The 16,956-nt window shown below is 48.0% G+C and overlaps 1 protein-coding gene across 1 annotated transcript; it reads left to right on the forward strand.

Annotated features, from left to right (window-relative positions):
* Positions 1–1,791: 1,791 nt before the first annotated feature.
* On the forward strand, positions 1,792–16,912 carry IGSF23 (immunoglobulin superfamily member 23). Its single transcript, XM_033128008.1, has 5 exons — positions 1,792–2,144; positions 5,773–6,114; positions 11,279–11,545; positions 13,830–13,983; positions 16,574–16,912. The coding sequence occupies exons 1-5, from the start codon at positions 1,976–1,978 to the stop codon at positions 16,596–16,598; spliced, it is 957 nt and encodes a 318-aa protein (XP_032983899.1). The 5' UTR covers positions 1,792–1,975; the 3' UTR covers positions 16,599–16,912.
* Positions 16,913–16,956: the final 44 nt, after the last annotated feature.

The raw sequence follows: 16,956 nt of genomic DNA on the forward strand, positions 1-16,956 counted from the left end.
ACCACGGAGTCCTCATTAATAACAAGATGGTTATTAATAATGTTGCAAATATTTGTTTATTACCCATCAGTGGTCCCCCTGGCCAGGCTAATCACCTCAGCAGAGGCTTCAGAAAAATCGTAAGAGGCAGCATTGCTAATGCCACTAAAGACATAACCAAGTCACTTGATAAAGACTATTTTCATGGGCCGGCCCAGTGGCTCAGGCGGTTGGAGCTCCATGCTCCTAACACCGAAGGCTGCCAGTTCGATTCCCACATGGGCCAGTGGGCTCTCAACCACAAGGTTGCCGGTTCAACTCCTCGAATCCTGCAAGGGATGGTGGACTGCGCCCCCTGCAACTAACAACGGCAACTAGACCTGGAGCTGAGCTGCGCCCTCCACAACTAAGACTGAAAGGACAACAATTTGACTTGGAAAAAAATCCTGGAAGTACACACTGTTCCCCAATAAAGTCCTGTTCCCCTTCCCCAATAAAAAAATCTTAAAAAAAAAAAAAAAGACTATTTTCAGAGATTCATGGGTAAGACTTTGCCCCAGGGTGGAACCTGGATCTCTCTGGGAGGGAAATGTATGAGCTTCTGAGTCAGACAGATCTTCATTCAATTCCCAAGACTCCCATTACACTTAATACCCTACTCATTCACTCATTTATTGAGCACCTATGGGTGTGCCAGGCACTGTTCTACACACCGGGGACACAGCTGTGAACCAACAAAATCCCTCTCTTCTTGGATCTGACGTTCCAGTTAGAGAGGTAGACATGAGGGAGGGAAGACAGATAATAAACAAGTGGACAAAGAAAGAAATAATTTCAAATAGTGGTAAATATTTTAAACAAAAACAGTGTGTCTTGCCAGCAAGGAGCTGGGCGCCTGGCTTGCAGCAGGCGTTGGGGAAGGCCTTTCTGAGAAGTTGATATTTGATTTGAAACAGGAATAATGAGGTGCAGTCAGCCATGAGATGATTTGTGTAAGACTCTAAGAAGAGGGAGCAACAAGTGCTAAGGCCGAGGTGGCTTCCTCCAAGAACTGCCAAAGGTCACTGTGAATGTGATGTTAGTTGTGTTACTTAGTCTCTGTGCACCATTGAAAAGTGAGGATGATTACACTGACCCTTCAAGGTTGCTATGAGGATTCAGTTTGACAATGACCATAAAAGGCTAGTGCTGTGCCTGGCATATGGCACCCGTATGTCAGCTATTAGTGTGAGCAATGCCGCTGTTAATTTGAGGAGAAAAGAATGGGCTTGGAGTATCAAAGAATAAGAGAAAGGATTTTTGTGGCTTATCCTTCCAGAATCCAAAATGCAGGATATAGTATGAGCAACGCCCTGAGGTAGGGCTTCTGAACATGCCTCCAGGACAACCTAGAGACCAATAATACCATGTTTCCCCGAAAATAAGACCGGGTCTTTTATTAATTTTTGCTCCAAAAGACGCATTAGGGCTTACGTTCAGGGGATGTCATCCTGAAAAATCATGCTACGGCTTATTTTCCAGTTAGGTCTTATTTTGGGGGAACCACGGTAATAATTAACATTATTTTAATAGTTACCACCATTTGCCAGCCACTCTGCTGAGCACCTGAGTCTGTGGGCCCCTCTGACTCTGGGGTGGGCACGAATATAAACACCCCAATTTTACAGAGGAGAAAAACTAAGGCTCAGAGCCTAGTTACAGTCTGGAGGAAAGCCAGAAGGCCGCACAAGCAGAATCTCCTACCTGTTGACCTTTGGACATTCCTCGCCTCTGATGTGGGGTGAAAATTCTGTCCTACCCTCCAACTTTATCAATCTGCCGGCCTGGAGGGTTAGCAGTGAGCAGACAGGGAGGGGAGTGAAACCCCAGAGCCCTTCTCCAGGAACCCTGCTCCATCCTGCTTCCCACCCACCACTACCACTAATGCCATGCTGGAGAAGAGTGGAGGCTTGGAGGTGGCTTCCCAGCCAATAACTGGCACCTGGAACTGGAGGCCATGGCCAGGGAGGGGCGGAACCAGTTCCCGGGCGCGGCCAAGGCTACTTATTTGATTGTACCATCTAGGAGACTTCACTCCTGTGGCCCCTGGAAAGAAGGCAACATGAGGTGTTCTCTGGACACTGGCTTCGGCCTTAGCCCTGCCTGGAAGAGACTGCTTCTAACAGGTGCATGGGAGACAGTGGTTCCACCCATGGGTTGGGGACAAGGAGAAGCCCCCCGGGGAGAAAGTCACTATCTAGTCAGTCTTCCCCACTAGGAGCTCTGCCTCTGGTCGGTTTAACGGCCAAAGGAGGAAAGTGAGGCTCTGAGAGGGGCGGGGCCAGCGGCCCAGATCGCAGGGCTGGCGAGGACAGAATCAGAATTCATGGGCCCGTCTGCTCTGGGGCAGGCCCTGAGGATGTACTAACATCCTCATTTTACAGAGGAGAAAAACCGAGGCTCAGAGCTGATACTCACAGTCTGGAGCAAAGCCAGGAGGCCAGCACGAGCTGAACCACCTCCTACATGTTGACCTTTGGCCATTCCTCTCCTCTGAAGTGGGGGTGATAATTCTGTCCCGTCTTCCATCATTCTCCCAGCCTGAAGGGTGAGGGGTTTGCCCAGAGGAAGGGGAAGCTTTAAACTGGGTGGAGTTTGGGATTTTTGAAATTACACAGAACTGGACTTTTTAAGACTTGGAAAAGGCAGCATTAATTTATTAAGGCAGCCTTTAAAAAGGCAGCCTCTTTCCTCCAGTGTACCCTGTTTCACCCCAGCTATCCATATCTAACCATAATTTAAAAATAGTAACAGTAACAATAATAAAGTAATAACAACAGTGCTAATATAAAGAGGTGGTTGCAATTGAGCACTTCTACATGCAGGCCTGTTCTAAGTGCTTTCACATAGTAACATTTCATTCTTAGCCCTATGGGACCAGGGCTATATGATCCCCATTTCTTAGAGGGGGAAACTGAGGCACAAAGCAGTTATGTGCCCTCCCCAGACCACACAGCTTGAAAGGGGCAGGAGGAGGATTTGAACCCAGATGGTCTCGTTACAGAGACTACACACATCTGCCTCTCAAAATCCCAAACTCCATCCAGTTTGAAGCTTTGCCTCACCGCCACTCAGGCCTGTGTCAGATTGTAGTGAGGACATGGTGGGACATTGGGAGACATGGTGGGCCTTCATCTCTCCTTTTTTTGTGTCCTTTCGCCCCACCTAGAGCTGCGGTTTGTGGCACCATAGGGCCATGGGCAGAGGGGAGGAAGGCAGTGAAGGGGGCTGGAAAGTTTTCACTTGGCTGCTGTAGTTGTAAGGTAGGAACAAGGTGTTCTCTGTGGCGGAGGCACAGTTGCTGGATCTTTGTGTGTGGGGGGTACTTTGGGGATCCTCATCCCTGAAGGATGTGTTCCCAAGGCTTCCATGAAGTGGGCCCACTAGAAGTCCCCCTGCCATCTCACGGCCTGCTCCAGGCTTCTTCAGCCAAGGTTACCCGTCAGCAAGCCCTTTTCCATGAGGGCCTTTGGCAGGACAGCCTCCAGCTGGCTCCCTTTGGAGGCCTCCACCACTGGCTCATGGGAAACATGTGGACCTCTTTGTTGTTCCCCCAAATGCTGGACATATGGGCCTTTTCCACCCCAGCCCTCTATTTCCTCTGCCCCCAAGGCCTTTTCCACTCCATTTGTCTCCTAGAGACTTATAAGTCTAAGTTCCCACAAACTCCAGGAGACACTTCTCTAATTTTCCAAGAGCCACCCTCACTTGGCCTAGGGAGGAAGCAAGCCCCAGCCTCACCCCCCAGGGAGCACTCCCTGTTCATTATCAACTCTCCCCTAGGAAGCCTCAATCTGCACCCCCTCTTCCTGCCCATGAACCCTTGGCCTCCCTTCCAAGGGCCTGGGGTGGGGGGGTACAGCAACCAGTAACAGGTAACATCCGTTTGCAAGACCTCGCCTGGGGATGTGGGAATGTGGGTCTTGGCACCTGTGGTATTGTTCTCAGGTGGTGTGTTTGTTTGTTTATCTATATAATATATATAAACACATTTTAATATATAAAACATTTATATTTTTTAACTTAATTTATATTTTTATGTATTAATATTTTGTGTATTTATTTACTTTTATTAAATTATAAATTTGATATATGATTACATTATCATGTATAAATATGTAAGTATACGTAATTATTATATATAATTAAGTTATATCACCAATGTGATATGTAAATATATATAATTCAATTATAATACAGACATATATATTATAATGTATTAATATTTATTTATTAATTTAATTTATGTATAAAATGCAGAAGTTAGACTCTCCTCAGTCCTGAAAATTCATGATCTCATTGACTCTCAGGCACTCTTGTGAAATGGTTACTGTCAACCCCCCTCATTGCTAAATGGGCAAACTAAAGCTTAGCAGCCAGAAATTATAAGTGGCGGAGTCAGGGTTATGAATCCAGGTCTAGCGACCTCAGAGTCTACAAATGAAACATGAAACCCATGCTGTGTTCTTACCACAACAGTCAGCATTTCCAGTGAGAGGCAAAAGACTGGGGTGAGTTAAGTGCATAGCCGGACTCCAAGGGTTTGACTCCAAGCTCTAAGCCATATGGAAATTTAATTAGAGGAAGTGAGAGAAACTGGGGACACAGGGCACCCTTGACAGTATAGTTTACCGTGTTTCCCCGAAAATAAGACCTAGCTGGACAATCAACTCTAATGAGTCTTTTGGAGCAAAAATTAATATAAGACTCTGTCTTATTTTACTATAAGACTGGGTATACTATAATATAATATAATATAATATAATATAATATAATATAATATAATATAATATAATATAATATAATATAATTCCAGGTCTAATATAATATAATGTAATATAAGACTGGGTCTTATATTAATTTTTGCTCTAAAACACACATTAGAGCTGATGGTCTGGCTAGGTCTTATTTTCAGGGAAACACGGTAGTAGCTGAGAATTTCAACTGCCTCGCTGTGGATCACAGCTCTGCTGTTTACCACCTATGATATTGTGGGAAAACGCCTTAAATTGTCTGAATCTTTATTTCTTCATCTATAGTAGGGGTAAAATAGTTGTGTCAGTCAGGTTTGAGGCAAGAAGCAGATGGTCTGCTCAAAAGGAATAATGAGGAGCGTTTGATAAAGGGACTATTTACAGAGGTGTAGGCAGGGTGTAGGAAAAAGGACATGAGATTGTGCAGCACTCAGGCTAGCAACAGCGGGAAGCGGTTACCTTCCTTGGGCTAGAAGCTGTGAAAGGAAGAGCAGATCCCAAAACCAAAAGAGTAGCATATGGAGAGGGTCACCCAATAGTAGCTTTAGTAGAAGGATGCAGCTACACCCATTCTGATGGAGCAGGGAAGGAACTATGAGACCACTAACCTCAAGGTCACTTCCATTGTCAGAAGCCAACCAGAAGCAAAAGTCCAACAATGCAGCTCAGAGAAGTCAGCCTTTCATGGAGCAGAGCAGAGCAGAGAAGGTTGGAGAGCTGACCAGCATGACATCCATTGTAATATGTGCTTTGTGGGGTCGATGTAAAGATTAAGTGAGATAATTCATGTTTCACGCTTAGAAGAGTGTCTGCTTATTGGAGGTACTCAATGAATGTTCCCTTTCTTTTCTACAATATTTTTATCACGGTCACTGTTGTCATCATCAACTCTCGATGTGCCACGCTCAGTCTTACCAGCTCAGGGATACTTGGGACAGCATCTCGCCTTTGGTCTCACTTGCTCCCCCTCTTCTCTCCTCTCCCTCCCCACCTCCTCCAGGGACCCTGCTCGCATCCTGCACCTGCTCTGCTTCCTTGGAGCCGCCCTCCTCTGTGTCTCCAGACTCCTTGACTGAAGGAGCCGTTGCTGTCCTTCCTGTCCCCAGCAACATTGATGGCGTTCTCGCCACTTCTTGGTTCCGAGGGCACGAGGCTCGCCCAGAAACCATGATCTTCTCCCCTGAGGGCCTCCCAGGGCCTGGCCACACTGGCCGGGAGACCCTGGGCACCCAAGGCAGCCTGGTCATTAGAAATGTGACTGCTCAAGACTCAGGCAGCTACACTGTGGTGCTGGAAACCAGCAGGGGACGCAGGAGTAAGACAGAGCAGATACGCATCAAGGGTAAGTGGGGCCCCGTAGCAGGAGGGACTGAGTTCTTGATCAGCAAGGCCCATCAGGACACAATCTGTGCCAGTAGTCAATTGCTCACTAACAAACCACCCCAAAGCTTAAAATAGCAACCATTTTTTTAGCTCATGATTCTACTGAACAGTTCTTCTGGTCTCACTCATGTGTCCGTGATCAGCTGGGGAGTTCCTGGGCACTGGTCCAAGGTAGCCTTCTTCATATGCCTGGCAGTGGCCTGGCTGGCAGCCGGGACAATGGGGATAATTGGGCCAAATAGACCACAAAGACTCATCCTCCAGCAGGCTAGCATGGGCTTGGACACTCAGCAATAGAAGAGGCCCAGGCTCAGAACTGGCATGCCATCACTTCTGCCATATTTTATTGGCCAATGTAAGTCACATGACTGGCCCAGCTTCAATGGTAGGAAAAGAGGCTTCACCTCTTAAAGAGAGAAGTTGCACAGTGTTGTGGCCATGTTTTGTCATCTGTCACACTTTCTAATAGATATTCATTAAATATTTGTTTATCACTTGGGGAAAGGCAGGGGTCTCTGGTGGCAGCCTTCAAACTCACCTCTGTTTTTATGAACTATTCAGCTCTGGACTTGAACTTTCATATCTGAACCAGAAAAAAACAAAGCCATGAGGTTAACCAGATCCATCCTCCTGAGAAAGTAGTTTAGAGACTGTGTTTATCTGCTAGGGCTGCCATAACAAATACTGTAGACCAGGTGGTTTACGCAACAGAAATTTATTTCTCACAGTTCTGGAGGTTAGAAGTCCAAGATCAAGGCTCCAGCAGGTTTGGTTTCCTCTGAGGCTTCTCTCCTTGGCTTGCAGATGGTCACCTGCTAGCTGTGTCCTCACATGGTCTTTCCCAGTGTGCACAACCCTGTATCTTTCTGTGTTCTAATCTCCTCTTCTAAAAGGACACCAGTCAGACTGTATTAGAGCTCACCCTAACAGTGTCATTTTAACTTAATTATCTCTTTAAAAGTCCCTATCACCAAATATAGTTACATTCTGAGGTACTGAGGGTTAGGGTTTCAACATACGGATTTGGGGGAGGACACAATTCAGTCCATAACAGAGACCACATTGCAGCAGTCCCCCTTTTGTCCACAGGGAATATGTTTCAAGACCCCCAGTGGAAACTGCAGATCCTGTATATACTATGCTTTTTCCTGTACATACGTACCTTTTCACTTAAAGGAATCATTTTACATCTGCCCTTTGGCGTCTCTGAATTTCAGCATCATTACTCTTGCACTTTGGGACCATTATTAAGTAAGATAAGGGTTACTTGAACACAAGCACTGCGATACTGCGACAGTCAATCTGATACCAGGATAGCTACTAAGTGACTAAGGGGTCGGGAATGCATACAAGGTGACCACGCTGGAGAAAGCGATGATTCATGTCTGGGTGGGACAGAGCAGGAAGGCACGAGATTTTATCATGCTTTTGACAATGGTGTGCAATTTTAAACTTATGAATTCTCTATTTCTGGAATTTCCCACTTAATATTTTTTGAACTACAATTGACCGTGGGTAACTGAAACCATGAAAAACAAAACCATAGGTAGTGGAGACTACTGTACTTAGGATTCAGATTCTGATGCTCTAATAAAGACACAAAATAACAGTGTCTTAAACAAAATAGAAGTTTCTCTTCCTCATATAATAGTCTGGCACAAACAATTTAGGGATGATACGGCAGCTCCATGGTACCAGGATTTAAGATCCTTCTAGTTGTTCCATCATCACTAGGTTTTGTCCTACCCATGGGTCCAATATGGCACCTATCACATCTTCATTCCAACCAGCATAACAGGGAGAAGGGAAGGGCAGTGAAGATACCTTCCTTTTAAAGCCCACTGTAGAGGTTGCTCAGGTCTCATTGGCTGGGAGTTAGTCACATGGCCATGCTTAGCTGCAAGAGAAGCTGAACATGTAGTCTTTATCCTGGGCAATCATATGATTAGCTAAAATGTGGGATTCTGTAACTAAAGGAAGAAGAGGAAAAGAGATGATGGGAGATATCCAGAAGTTTCTGCCAAGGTTGTTATTTGAGGATGCCCTTGGGGGTCTCACCCACTCCCCCCACCCAAAGTTTAGCCAAGTGTTCATCCCAGCTTGGTTAAGTGGTCCTTCCAACCATGATGCATTTGGCTTCTAGATCACTTAACCCATTCCCTAACCCGTCTCTGCGCCAGCATGCCTGTGGGCTCCCACCTCCACAATGGGTGAATGAGGGGGTGTAAAGAAAGGGTATGCATCCCCTAGGAGCAGTAATATAGGGTGGGAGGGCTGGGGCTCTGGAGGAAGGCTTGAGGTGGGCATGACTACATTGCTATCCATTAATTCAACAACCCATCCGTACCTACCCTGTACCTGGCCCTGTGCTGGGCCGTGTTGGGGATACAACAGTGACTGAGACAGCCCTGACCTGGCCCTTCCCTCCTGGGCTCACTGTCCAGTGGGGGAGACAGACCGGTCCTCAGACAGAGATGACTCAGAGTAGGCAACATTGGGACAGGGGAGCCCAGAGAGCACATGTTCTCCTCTGGAGGGTGTGGGAGGGCTTCCCAGAGAAGGGGGAATTCAGCAGTGAATGGCACAGACTTTATTCCTTCCACCATGGAATTCCCAATCTATCAGGGCAGATAGATATGAAATGAATAATGCTAAAGGTAGGATCAGAGAAAGCTTCCCTGAGGAAGGAATATTTAAAATGCTATCTGAAGAGAAGTTAGCCAGTGAAGATGATATGGAAGGTTGCTCCAGGGAGTGAGAACAGCATGGACAAAGCCTGGAGGGCCTAACAGAGAGCTTGGTGCATAAGAGAAATTGAGAATAGAGCAGTGTAGAGAGGGTGTGGCCCCTGTGAGGCCACTGGCTTTTCAGTGTGACTAAGGGAGACAGATGGAGATGAGGGTCAATAGATGTGCAGGGCCTTCTAAGGCCTCAGGAAGAAACTTAGACTTCCATTCAACAAAACATTTACCAATGCTGGTTGTTCAGTATGCATCAAATGCCTTTTTAGTGCCTTCTCCATCTTGGGTGATGCTGGCTGGCATCATATCAGGGAGAAGTGAGAACCAAAAAACATATCTGACCCACTGGGGAACCAGGGAGAGCTTCCCAGAGGAAGGGATATCTGAGCTGGGACCTGTCGGCTGAGTAGGAGTTTGCCGGGTGAAGAGTGGGGAAAAGTGCTCCCACAGAGAGGCCAGCCAGAGTGAACACCAGGAAGCGTGAGTGAACAGCTCCAATTTACTGAGCACGTACTATGTACCAAACACTGGGAGGTTTCATAACAACCTATGAAAGCACATGCTCTGAGCACCAACCCTATTACACAGGTGGGAAACTGAGGCTCAAAGAGGTGACGTCCATAGCCTGTGGTCACACAGAAGCAAAGGGCCAAGCTGGGATTTTCCATAACTCTGTGATCCTGGAGCTTATCTCCTTCTACACTGCCTCTCTAGCCCAGCAACATCTCTATGGTACAATGCAAAGGTGGGGAGAGGCAGCTTGGAACCCCACTTTTGTACTGAGGGATTTTTACCACCTCCAGAAAACTTAAGGGCTGCTTTTCTATTATTTGAAGACTAATTCTTCTTACAAAGGCCGACCTCCACACCTTCGCTGTGCCATTCTCTGGCTGGAGCTTGTGTGGGCTTTGAAACCCGAAGCCTTGCTCCACCACTTACCAGCTGTGTGTCCTCTAAAAGGGACCTCCCATCTGTGTGCTTCAGTGTCCTCATCTGTAAAATGGGGTCATAGTAGAACCTACCCCACAGGATTATTGGGAGGAGCAAATCAGTTCATCCTTGTCAAATGCCTAGCACGGCGCCTGGCACCAGTAAGTGGATATTAGGCACGAGTGTTTCAAAGGAATTAACCTTTTCAGGCCTTTGTTTTCCCACCAAAATGGGAATAACAACAATAAGCTCTACCTTGTAGGGTTGTCGTGAGGATTAAATGAGTAAATCCAGTGCCTTTTGAGCTCTTTCAATCACGACCCACAGTAAGAAATGCGTTTCACGTCCTGGCCCAATATGTACATATATGCACACACACCACAAGTAACTAAAAGTGTCACAAAATAACAATTATTGCTATGAGTGATGCATCCTGTCATTTCCTATTATATTTCGTTTCACGTTTTAAATGCTGATTATAACCTACTAAATGATTTCCCCCAAGCATGGGTCTCCCTCGCAGTATAACAAGCTGTGAGTTAACGCATTTAGAGGGGTGTTTGGCTCATAGTAAGAGCTCAGTCTAGGTGGCTGTGACATTGATTCTTGTTTTTGCACCTGGTGGACTCTTTCTCCTCCTGCACGGCTTAGCTCAGGCACCACCTCCTCCAGGAAGCCTTCTGTGAGCTCTCTGTTTGGACTAAAGTTCTTTTCACTTATTATATTGCACTAAAATCGGAAATCAGCTCAGTGTTGAGGTTCCTTAGCACTGGCCACGACATCACACTCCCCGGGTTCAAATCCCATCTGTGCTCTCTCTGACCATGAGACTGGGCCCTAAGAAGCCCCAGACCTCAGCATCTTTTGGCTGGAAAAAAAAATCACAGAAAGAAGACTAGAATGAGGACTATGTATGCCCCATCTCTGTAAAGAGCACCCCTAGCCGCCTCTGGCTCAAGCCCCAAGCCTTGGACGCCCCCTTGACTCCTCTCTTTCTCTCCCACCCACACCCATCCATCTAGCAAATCCTATGGGCTTTACCTTCAAAAATAATCCAGAATCCAACTACTCCTCCCAAATCATTGGCCTCACCCTGAGGCAGGTCCAACTGAGGCAGGAGAGATGGGGTATTTATATACCTCCCACGTCAGTCATTGTAGAGGGCCATCCCCTATATGCCCATTGCCCAGCATGCTGGCCTGCTGGCTGCATGGGCAGAGGGGCTCTGGCAACCAGTGAAAACCCTCAAGCAACAGATGCAGTGCCAGCAGTTGGAAGTGGTGAGGGTGAGGGGCTGGGTTGTCTGGAGCAGTACCCAGGACAGACCAGGCACTCCAAGCACATTTGTTGGTGAATGAATGAATGAATGAATGCCTCTGTGGTGGGCAGAAGAAGTGCTCAGCTTCTCTGAGTGATCTCCATGCATATGGTCTTGCTCCCTTGTTCACACAGCCAGCAGTGACCAGCCTTTGCTAGTGACATTCCCAACTAATATTTGGGGTGTCGTCCAGAGTGAGCTCAACTACTCAGTGGTCATGCAGTGTCTGACTTCAATCAGAAAACCCATGATATACTGGACCTTCAACGGGAAGCCCTACGAAATCGGGGAGTACCTGATCATCCGGAAGTTGTCCTGGAAGGACCTGGGCACCTATGCATGTGTGGTCAAGAACAACCAGGAACAGCATTCCTCCAAGTCTGTGACCATCTCACTGCCGCGTGAGTCCCCACCCTCACCCCAGACCCCTGCACCCTAATTGGTCAGTGGCCAGCTTTCCTGGTTCCATTGAGCCACCTTCTATGAGTACCCCCTAAGACCCTTATAACGAAGACATCATCCCATTTCTCCATCTACCTGGCAGAGTGGGCATTATTAGCCCATTTTACAGATGAGAGCCTGCAGCTCAAAGAGATGCACTCTGATGGAGGCTCAGCTCAGGCTCTGGAGCCAGCTGCGTGGGTCCCGGCTCCAGCCATTTGCTGGCCGTGTGAACTTGGAAAACCCCTGCACCTCCCCGAGCCTCAGCACATCCCTGTGAAAAAATACAGGTGATGATATCACGAGTGGTTCCGAGCACAGACTTTGGAATTTGAATTCTGGCTCCACCACTTCCTGGGTGTGTGACTTTGGACCAGTACCTGGACTCCCCTGTGCCTCAGTTTCCTCATCGGCAATAGGGAAATAATAGAGCCCACCCAAAGTGTGGTTGTGAACATTCAATGAAATAAGCAGGTGAACGACTTAATATAAGAGTGCCTCGTACTACTGAACACGAATGAGTGCTCAATGAACAACGAGTTAGTATCATTGCTACAATTCGCATTGTCGCTATTATTATTAATTTTTTGACGATTACCATAGGCAGTAAGACATGGAGCCCCAGGCAAGAAGAACAAACACAGGCAGTTGTTGGGATAAGAAAAGTGGTGTGGGAACTGGTGGAAGCTAGTTTCAATTCCTGCCGCTGTGGCTTCCTGGCCAGGTGATTTAGGACACACTACTTCCCTTCTCTGTGCTTCAGTGTCCTCCTATGTCTCAGAGAAGCGGCCATGTATACCTCTGCAGGAGTGTTATAAGGCACTGAAATAAAGCATGTATGAGGCCAACAGAATACCTGTTAGCAGCAGGTGCTTTAAATAGCAGCAATTGCCATGAATAGAATTTTTCCTGTTTTTATTCATAGAGGACAAGTGGCTTTGAGCGGGCGAAAAGAACACGAAGGAGCTGGCCTTTCACTGAGCTCACCCTGATAATCCAGGGTGAATTATCATGGGGACAGCAGAGAATGCTGAGCAAACATGCACAGCGTGGCAAAGGCAGGGCGATGGAAAGCCTAGCTAGGCTGGGTTCCAGAGAGCTGCCTCCTCTCTGGGTGAGAACTTCAGGATTTGATTTTAGGATAATTCACTAGGAGAAAAAATTTTTAATTTTGTAGCCCTGGTGACTCTGATATGTTCATTGGGAATGACTATATTTCCAAGACCCCCTTTACTCAGTCATCAACTGTTCAGGAAATGTTTACTAAACACCTACTATGTGACTGGCTCATGCTGGGTGGTGCTGGGGACACTCTGGTGAGGAAGGCGCCCTGGTATTGTCCCCACAGGACTCCCAGTCCAGTGGGGGGACATATCTGTCCACAAACAGTAATGACTAGAGTGTGCAGGCTGAGGTGGGGGAGCCCAGAGGGTTGTGGGACTCAAGGGGGTGCCTGACTCAACAAGGGGGTCAGGGAGGGCTTCCTGGAGGAGAGGACATCTGAGCTAATACTAGGATACCTACGAATTATCCAGGCCAAAGGGGAGAAAATGGCATAAAAGGCATTCCAGGGGCACAAAGTCCTGAAAGTAGGAGCAAGAGAGGTGAACTTAGAAAATGCAGAATCCAGTGTGGCTGGGTTATAAAGGTGGAGGTGAAAAGAGATGAGGCTGATCGTGAGTGGCCATGGACTGCTGTGTACTGCCCTGGGCTACCATGTGCTGCCATGAGCGGCTGGTGGCCAGCGTGAGTGGCCAGCAGCCAGCGTGAGCTGCTGTGAGCTGCTGTGAGCAGCCGACCGATGACTGGCGACCAGCCACCTCAGCCGGGGGGAGCGCAAGGCTCATAATACCAGCACGGGTCAGGGAGCTGCGTCCTACACGACTAGACTGAGAAACAACGGCTTGATCCTGAGTGGGGAAGGGGGAGGCAGAAAAAGGGGGAAAAGAAAGAGATGAGGCTGGCCAGGTGGCAGAGCCTTGAAGGTGAAGGATACTTCCTCCCCAGGTTCTGGGGAACCTCTGAGCAGAGGAGGAACAGAATCAAGTTTGAGCTTTAGACAGACCCCCCTGACTTCTTTGTGGTGGGGAGATGGGTGGGGCAGGGGACCAGGGAGGCCAGCGTGGAGACGCAAAGGATGGAGAGGAGGGGATAGACTGAAGAGACATGCAGGAGGTGGCATGGTGTGAGTGGCGGGTATAGAAGGAGGTGGCTCCTCTAATCTCACCCGTTCTTGGTCCCCAGAAAACAAAGTGGATCCCACAGAAGCTGAGCCCGTCGAGCCGGACCCCGTTCTCCGCGTTTCAGGAGGAGGTGCCTTGGCCCTCATTGTGGCTGGAAATATCGGGTTTGTGATGCTGATCGCAGGCATAAGCTTCACCATCGTCCAGGGCCTAAGGTACCTCCTGTCCCTCATCCCCGTCAACCCACCAACATCCTCTCAGCCCCCCGGAGGCACAGAGCTGTCTCTCCAGCAAGACAGAAGCCAAAGCAACAGCCTCATCCCAAGGAGCTTTAGACTCATTCAGAGAAGATGGCGTTGAACTCTGATGTGCTCGTCCACCTTGTCAGTTCACACAGTGACCCCAGGGGAACAAAGAGACAGAAGAGGATTCTGGAGCTAGTCTGCCTGGGTGCAAATCCCAGCTCTGTTACTTAACCAAAAGTCAGGACGTGGGCAAGTCATTTCCCCTCTCTGTGCCTCAGTCTGCCCATCTGCAAAATGGGGATGTTAATAGTAGCACATGCCTCACAGGGCAGTTGTGAGGATTGAATGAGCTAATATTTCTAAAGCATTTAAAGCAGTGCCTGGGATATGCTAAGTGCCATATTCAATCCTTCTACACATATTTGTTTAGTGCCCACTATGTGCCAGGTGCTGGGGATACCGTGGGAATGAACAGCGGAAAGTCCCTTCCCTCATGAACTTGCATCCTAGTGGGAGATAGCAATGATCACATGATGACCAAATGCAATGAAAAGAGTATGTTGGATGATGAGTGCTAAGGAGAGGAGTAAGGCTGGAAGGGGGACAGACGATGTGGGATGGGGCGCAATTGATCTAAGTCAGCAAAGACCTCCCTGAGAAAGTGATATTTCATAAGAAACATTGAGCAAAGAAAAGGGGGGCAGAGCCAGTGGCTATGTGGGGAAAGGACACACCTGGCAGAGAGAATGGCAAGGGCAAAGGCCTGGAGGCGGGACTTGCCTGGCATGTTCAAGAAATAACAAGGAGGCCAGTGTGGTTGGAGGGGCATGAGGAATGGGAAGAGCAGAGGGGGACGAGAGTGGGGTGCCACACGGTGTAAGGTCTTATGAGTCAGGTAAGGAATTGGCTTTTGTTCTGAGTGAAATGGGGGCCATATGGATTTAAAGCAGAGGCGGCATGGGATCTGACCAACATTTGACTTATATTTTAATCCTAGACATGTTAGCTATTATTATAATACTATAATATCTTACCACATATTGAGCACCAATCATGAGCTCGCTAAACATTATTCTACTTAATCTACCCAAGAGCTCCACCAGGTTGGGGAGGTGAGGTAGGGATGAAGATCTTATTTTTGTCAAAGAGGAAACTAAGGTTCAGAGAGAAGTGACTGGCTCCAGATCTCACAGCTGGAGAGGAAGGATTCGAACCCAGAACCCTGCCTCACTCCTAGTTCTAGTCTTTAACCTACATTGCCTCTTTGTCCACCAATAATAATACGAGACTTTGAGCTTTTGTAACTTATAAATAGAGGAAGAGAAATCTGCAAGTTGGAGTGGTTTAGAAAGACCTTGGGATGCTGCCATGGGTTACTGTGTGCCGCCATGGGTGGCCAGCAGCCATCGTGAGCAGCCGGCAAGAGCTGCCGTGAGCTGCTGTGAGCGGCCGATCGACGACTGGCAACCAATTGCCTCAGCCGGGGTGGGGAGCACAAGGCTCATAACACCAGCATGGGCCAGGGAGCTGTGTCCTACACAACTAGGCTGAGAAACAACGGTTTGAACTGGAGTGGAAGGGAGGGAAGCGAAATAAAACGGGGGAGGAAGTAAAAAAAGAAAAACAAGAAAGGCCTTAGGGAGCAGCTAGGAAAGAGTGGAACCAGGTCTCCAGTCCCTGAGTCCCCTGTGGAACTTTCTAGGGGCGGGGGAGGGCCAGGCTGCTTCCTGAATCACCTGCATCGTCTTCATCACGGTAGCATTTCCTGGCCCCTCAGTAAGTGCCAGGAGCCTTCAAGTAACAACTCTCAGGGATGTGTCCTGTTCTTGTCCTCATTTTCCAAATCAATGGAGCCAAAGCTCAGAAAAACTCATCAACTTGCCCAAGGACACACAGCTGAACCAAACCCAGATCCAATTCCAAAGCCACGATCTTAGAGGGGAGGGTGAAAAATCAGGCTGGCATGAAAATCTTCACCCAGACCTGTATCCACCAGCAGGTGGGAGGGGTCACCTCCTGTCCTCTCCACCATCTCGGCCAAGACCTATTTGGTTGCAGACAGCAAACAGATCAATGCTGACCTCTGCCAGAAGATGCCAGCCTCATCCAATAAGCTTTGGCCTTGGAGATGAGGTCATGGGGACAAGCATGGCTGTCTTGACCTTCCCGGTGGAGAGGGGCAGTCCTCAGAAAAGAAGGGTGTGGGCTGGGAGGAGCCCCTCACATGTCTACCACACCCACCAAGGGCCAAGAGAGGTCCTTGTTTGCAGGTAAGGCCGTAGACCCTGAAATGAGTCTATTTGGGTTCATCCCAGCTCTGCCGTACGCTAGCTTGTTGGACTTTGGGTGAGTCCTTTAACTACTCTGTGCCCCGTGTGTAAAACAGAGATGATGGTAATACTTTACCTCAAGGGGTAGGTGTGCAGATTACATAAGATGCTGGGAGAAAAGCACTGTAAGTAGTGCCTGGCACACAATAAGCCTTCAGTAAGTGTCAGCCACATGTTTATTCTAGTGTTATGATTACTAATTTCTCTCTCTTCCATTGTTGCACTGACAGGCAAAGTATACGGACATGCAGATGAAGTATGGACACCTGTCTGTCAGCCTAAGAGCTGTTGCTAGGAAGAGCAGAAAGAGAAGCCTGGGGCCATGAGGAAGTTCCTGGGGGCTCCAAATCAGACCTCCTCCCTCCTGGTTTCCTGATCTGTGGGACATCCCCATCTTGTTGAGAGCCCCGAGGGCTGCTTTCCTCTCCTCTCACCAGCGGCCAACACTCCACCTGCCCATCTTATCAAACTCCTGGAAGCCACCTAAATTAGCAGTGTGTATTTCATAAAACTCATGTGCTGTAAGCAAAAGAAATTCACTAAAGTGGTTCAATAAAAATTAAAAGGAAGAGGCGCAGCCGGATGGTTCAGTTCGTTAGAGCAAGAGCTCTGA

The sequence above is a fragment of the Rhinolophus ferrumequinum genome, chromosome 15 (genome assembly GCF_004115265.2).
Source record: "Rhinolophus ferrumequinum isolate MPI-CBG mRhiFer1 chromosome 15, mRhiFer1_v1.p, whole genome shotgun sequence".
NCBI lineage: Eukaryota > Metazoa > Chordata > Mammalia > Chiroptera > Rhinolophidae > Rhinolophus > Rhinolophus ferrumequinum.